General features: G+C 33.0%; 1 protein-coding gene across 1 annotated transcript in view; it reads left to right on the forward strand.

The window, feature by feature from the left end:
* The first annotated feature begins 2159 nt into the window (after nt 1-2159).
* Nucleotides 2160-6028, forward strand: part of LOC111365872 — a 13914-nt gene continuing 10045 nt past the window's right edge. The window contains exons 1-5 of the mRNA XM_022986378.1: nt 2160-2332; nt 2694-3033; nt 4186-4260; nt 5149-5264; nt 5821-5935. Coding sequence (XP_022842146.1) covers nt 2887-3033; nt 4186-4260; nt 5149-5264; nt 5821-5935 — 453 coding nt within the window. The 5' untranslated portion in view covers nt 2160-2332; nt 2694-2886. The remainder of the gene's footprint in view (nt 2333-2693; nt 3034-4185; nt 4261-5148; nt 5265-5820; nt 5936-6028) is intronic.

Raw genomic sequence — 6028 nt, forward strand, 5'->3', positions numbered from 1 at the left:
AATCAAGGTTGCAGCCGCGGTCCTCAACCCCAAAACGCGATTTGCCGCCGGTTTTTGACAAATTTCAGGTCGGGAAAGCTTCAACTAGCTCTGATACCACCTGAAGGACCGAATTCCACAGCCAAGCAATCCAAAAACCGGGCTCAGTTTACTCAAAACGCCGACACCATTCTTGAGACAACTCCAATATCACCTTGTGCCACCAAGGTCCGGTTGCTATGGATATAGGAAGGAGAAGGCCAAGAAAATACCCACAATATGTCAACCACAAAGGTCACAGAGAGGGAGGAGGGAACGGCCGAGAGGGAGAGACTCACAAAGAGGGGATTTCACTCTAAAATGGAGGCCGAGAGATGAGAGGAATATATGCCAAGGGTAGTGTCCAAACAAGGTAAGTTACAATTAGGGCTAAGTGGTGGATCGAGCCTCGACTCAAATAATTGGGCCTCAACAATAATAACATAGCCTTCCAAGGAATGGTGCGGGAACCATGAGCAACACTATAAAATAGGTTACTTCGAACGGTCCATAACAAAGTGGATTGTGTTGTCTCGTTAATTGTGTCGACGTGCTAATCAATCATTAGGCCGAGGCCGACAGATAATAAACAACCGAGGTTACATCATCGCCCGGAGAGGTCGTTTGACAACAAAATTGCCTAACAAAGATGTATATTATAAATAAAGTTTCTGAAGTAGAATGTCGAGCAAGATCAATATTATTATATATTTTGACTTGTAAACTCCAACTTGATCTTGGGAGATATTGCAATTTGACTTCATTAAATAAAAGAACACGCGAACAAAAGTGTAGTCTATACTTGAACAACCGAATTTCATTGTCGATTTTGTCTCCAAATTCAATGTAAAAATGGTATTTTTAATTTTCAAGTGTCTTCAATTTACTTCTGAAAAATAATGACAAAATACAACTTCATACAGAGGAAAAATCAAGATTTTATATTTAGAAATTTATTTATTTATTCATTTTTTTTCCCCTAAAAGGCCTTCTTGAACCCTTGGCCGCGACGTTAAAGAGAGGTTCATTTGACAAAAAATTTCCACGGTAACTATTTAATAATTAAGGTTAGGCTCGTGTGATATATTGACATTTTGCAAGAACTAACATCTTTAAGATTTATTTATGTACAAAACATTTTTTATAACATAGATAGTAATGTTTTCGTTGCAATCGAAATTCACAAGGTAAATTTAAGCCAATCTTCGCCACTCGAAATTCATCAAAATTAACGAGACAATCAATTATCGCAGCCATTGTTCGAACATGAATTTAATGATTGATTTGCTTGAAGGTGAAAGTCATATATACTGTAGAGAATTTGATAAATTTTATGTAATTTTATTTATAGTTTTGTTATGTAGATTGACCACGTAATTTCAAGAGAAGTTTTTGATCAATTACAATATTGAGAAGTCATTACTTATAATAGATTGGAAAACCTAAAATGAACATAAGCTGAAATAAGGTTGACTTTTGTATTCCAAAAAAAAAAAAAGTTAAAGAGACGACTCTTTCACCTCTACAATAAAAGGAGCTAAGCTTGATAATTATGACTTATCAAATTCACAACTTAAAATTATTTAAAAGCATTGCCAAATAAGAATTTGATTTTAAGACTTATTCAAATAACTTTTTATAAGGTGTTGACATAAAACCTCTATGTTATGTTGTGTGCCATTACCATTTAGACAAGCGTATCACAAGATTAATTTCTCCAAATTCAAGTGAATCTACTCTTATAAGAAGATATTTATTCTATCCAATAATGTCAAAAAGAAATATAATTCCATCGCCAAGTTTTCAAAATTACTTTCTAAAAAAAAAAAAAAAGACGTGAATGGCCTTGAATAAATAAACATAAATATCAAGAGAAAAAAATTTAAAAGTCAAATTCAAAATTAGAATTCAACAATTCTGAGTTGACTTGTGTCCATTGTAGTGAGTTATGTCATCTAACAACGGACACAACATGATCAACGGCTAGTTTTCTCTTTTCTTTCTTTCTAATTACAAATGGCAGAACCGTGAATTCCAATTATTCAGACAATAACTCATTCCATGTTTCGTCGGTTAACGTAGTAGTTTTGGTGGTCAAATGTTGATATGTTTAATCATTATCAGTCACTCCAAAATTTATATATATAAAATATATATAGACTTATACACTATTTTGTATATACAATTTTTCCATCTTAGATTGAGAAAATAGGGAGAGGGTGGTGAGGGAGAGAAAAAAGATTGTTAAATTTTCTTTAGCGGGTCACGAAGGCACCAGCCTTCGAGTCTGCTCTTTACAGGCATTGATCTGAAGGTACATTACATTTACTCCTCCATTTGATCGTCAATAGGGGAAAAAAAACTGAGAAAGATTAATTATCTTTTGGCATATGTGTGTGTGTATATATATATATAAACTGAAAAAGATTAATTATCTTTTGGCATATATATATATATATATATATATATATATGAAGGTATGTAAATGTTTATTTATTCTTATAGGAATCCCTATTAATCAAGCTTCTTGAAGCCGTAAAAGAAATTTGAATTTTTGTGTGATTTATGAGCTACCCATGCTACCCATGTTTTTTAATTTTCAAATTGTGTTATATCTTGAAATGGGTTATAATGAAATTTTGATGTAATGTGGCTTTGATTTTGGGTTTTCCTAGGCTGGTACCAGAATTTGGGAATTGCCCTCTTGATCTCAAGGACTTTTTCTCTCCCCTCTATTTAATTCAATAATTTCCAATAATCTCGAGTTCTCGAGATTAAGAAGGGGAAAAAAGCATACAATTTGGAGGAGAATTTGGGGGGAAAAAAGAAAGGAAAAACTAATAGCTTTGCATTGGTTAGTTTTTAATTATGAGTGCTGTTTCGGGTTTGATCTCAAGACAAGTACTGCCAGCATGCGGTGGTCTTTGTTTCTTTTGCCCTGCAATGCGAGCAAGGTCGAGACAGCCTATTAAAAGGTACAAGAAGTTGATCTCCGGCATATTTACTCGGTCCCAGGTTAGTTCTTGAATCATATGTTAGTTTTATGGATACTCATTACTTGGTTTTGGGGTTAGAATTGTTTCCTTTATATATATATAATGATGTTCAAGATGATTAATATCTGCATTATGATTTTATTAGAGTTCAATTTTTATAAATGATTTTTAACCGGCTTAGGTGATATCTTTCTTTTGGCCATCTCGTTGGAAAAGCTGCTATAGTAAAACCTCTTTATAGTCATAATGCTGGGACCAAACTAATTTTATTACTATGAGGAGGTTATAATTTAACAGAGGTGTAGTTACAAAAATTATTGTTATGACTTAGTTATCCTTAGTGTGGTATAGAGGTAAAGTGTGAACTACATTAATAATTAATTAAGAGCATGTCAAATCCAAGGTATAGACATTGATAAAAGAAATAGACATAATTTCAGAAAATTAGTATACATATCTATGTAGTGCTGGAAATATGCAAATTTATCTTAGACCTTTAACGTAACATGGAATATATTTTTTGACTCAAACAACTTTAGATAAATGTTTTATTTCATCTTTAACTTTTAATGTAACATGGGATATATTTTTTGCAACATACTGATAATTATTACCATGTGGAGGCAATTTCCATAAGGCAGGACGTAATAAAATTTTACAGTATGGCTTTTATTTTTATTTATAACTGGCCAAAGTTAGGATCAAAATTTTTTATGACTACATGGTGGTTATTCTTATATAGAGTATCATCATAGAGAGGTCTTACTGTATTGTTTAAATTTACTTATAAACTTTTGTCGGTAACAAGTTTAGAATTCCATACTAGTTGTCTAGCGAAGAAATTGTGATTGCTTCTCTATCTCTACGTAATTTGGCAGAAGATTACCTTTTTCATATAGCCTATATTTTCTACTCTCTTCTAATGGCTTTAATAAGCTGCGATATAACTCTTTGGGAAAGAAATTTTGAGTTGTCCCCTCATTAAAGAATTTTAATCTCTCAAAAGTTTTCGCGTAACTGGTCAACATTAGGTTGAAGGATATACATTGTGTGGAAATGCATCATATGAATTCTTCATCTAGAGGTATTATGTGAATGAGCATGAATTTCCGAGGTCGTGATGTTATATCACATTTATCAGTTTTCACATATATTTCTTTTTAATTTATAGGATGGAGAACCAAATGATCGGATGATTGGGAAACTATGTGAATATGCTACAAAAAATCCTTTGCGCATTCCTAAGGTACTATTTATTTTATGCAGCAGAATGAAATAATTTGTTTGTTCTGGTCATGCAATATGGTAAATTTATACAGCACCCGCCACTTATTAGCAGCTGCATTCATTTAATCTTTTATCATGATCTAACTCTTCGTAGACTTTGAATATGGATGGGTTAGATGAGATAGTCAAAGTTTCGCTATATTTGCTGAAACCTCCAAATTTAAGATAAGTGCGAAGTGCTAACTAGAGGGATTATTTTCTTTAGATGTCATTTTCTATCATTATCTTTATGACAAATGCCCATTAATGATTCAGTTCGATGAATTTATGATAAATGGTTGGAGATTTCTAAATAGTCACTCACATTTTTTTACAGATATTTCTGGATAGAGAATAATATGAGCTCTAGTTTAGTACCTACCGGCTATGACAAAACTTGACATTAAAGGAGTTTGAGAAACTTCTCTATAGCCTAGATCCCACCCCCAAATGAAAGAGAGAAGGATTTGAAATATACTGGACTAAACAAACCAAAATCTTGGATAAAATTTTAGTCTTTGATTCTGTACAGCTCACAGCTAGGATTTACACCATAATTTCCAGAAAGCTAGCATTGTTTGGATTCTTATATTCTGTTTCTTAGCTAAATGAAATTTGATTGTCTGATTTTTTGCACGTCTTTTCTGCTATGTCAGTTAAATTTGTAGGAAGCATGCATGACTCTTTGACACATTTCACTATCTTCATTCCAAATATGAGCATCCGCGAAGCAAGAAATCCCTTGAAATTGATTAAACTAGTGAAAACGAGCACTATATTTCTTCTTTCAGATGGTCAAATGTGTTTATGTTGTGGATCTCTGGCAAAAGCTAGTTTTTCAATTGTGATATTTCTTGTCTGATGACAGATAACTAGCTCCCTTGAGCAACGGTGTTACAAGGAGTTAAGAAGCAAGAATGTCGAATCAGCAAAAATTGTTATCTACATTTACAGAAAATTGTTAGTTTCTTGCAAGGAGCAAATGTATGTCCATTGTCACTTCTATTTTTATGCTTTTGGTTACACTCAGAAGATATTTTTCATGGAAAGTTTGAGTACTACCTTTTTTTTCCTTGTTGAAAGGTTAATTTGTCCCTATAATATTTTTGAGTTGTAACAATGGAGTAGGGACTATACCTAATTAATAAATACCTAATTAATAAATACCACGAAACAGCCAAATTTTGGGTTTCTAATCATGAAATTCTCCTAGCTTAACAAGATAGAGGAGAACCTGGGGGTAATTGGGTGTCAAACAGCATGATCAGAAAAGAGAAGAAATGCTCAGTAAAACAGCAAGAGGCATAATTATGTTGGCTTATAAATGGAGGCTGAAATATCTCAAAATTTTAGTTCAACTACTGTTGTTATTGTTGGATATTGAAAATCTGCAATAAAAAATCTTTATTAATTTGTGTTCCTGATATTGACCTTGTCCATTGAGTGCCCTGCAGACCAATTACAAGCAATTTTTTGATTGTATTGCGATAGTTGGGATTTACCACATACCCTAAACTCATTCTATGCTTATTTATTTTAGATCGTTGTTTGCAAATAGTCTACTAAGCATTATGCACACCCTGCTGGATCAGACAGACCAGGATGAAATGCTAATTATTGGAAGCCACTCTCTCTTTGACTTCATAAACAATCAGGTTGGTTTTCTCCAGTTAAATACTTTAGGTTAGAGTGCGTGATTTGCTCTTATGATTTCTCTATACTTGTGGCAACATTAGACCTATTCAACT

The sequence above is a fragment of the Olea europaea genome, chromosome 17 (genome assembly GCF_002742605.1).
Source record: "Olea europaea var. sylvestris chromosome 17, O_europaea_v1, whole genome shotgun sequence".
NCBI classification, from domain to species: domain Eukaryota; kingdom Viridiplantae; phylum Streptophyta; class Magnoliopsida; order Lamiales; family Oleaceae; genus Olea; species Olea europaea.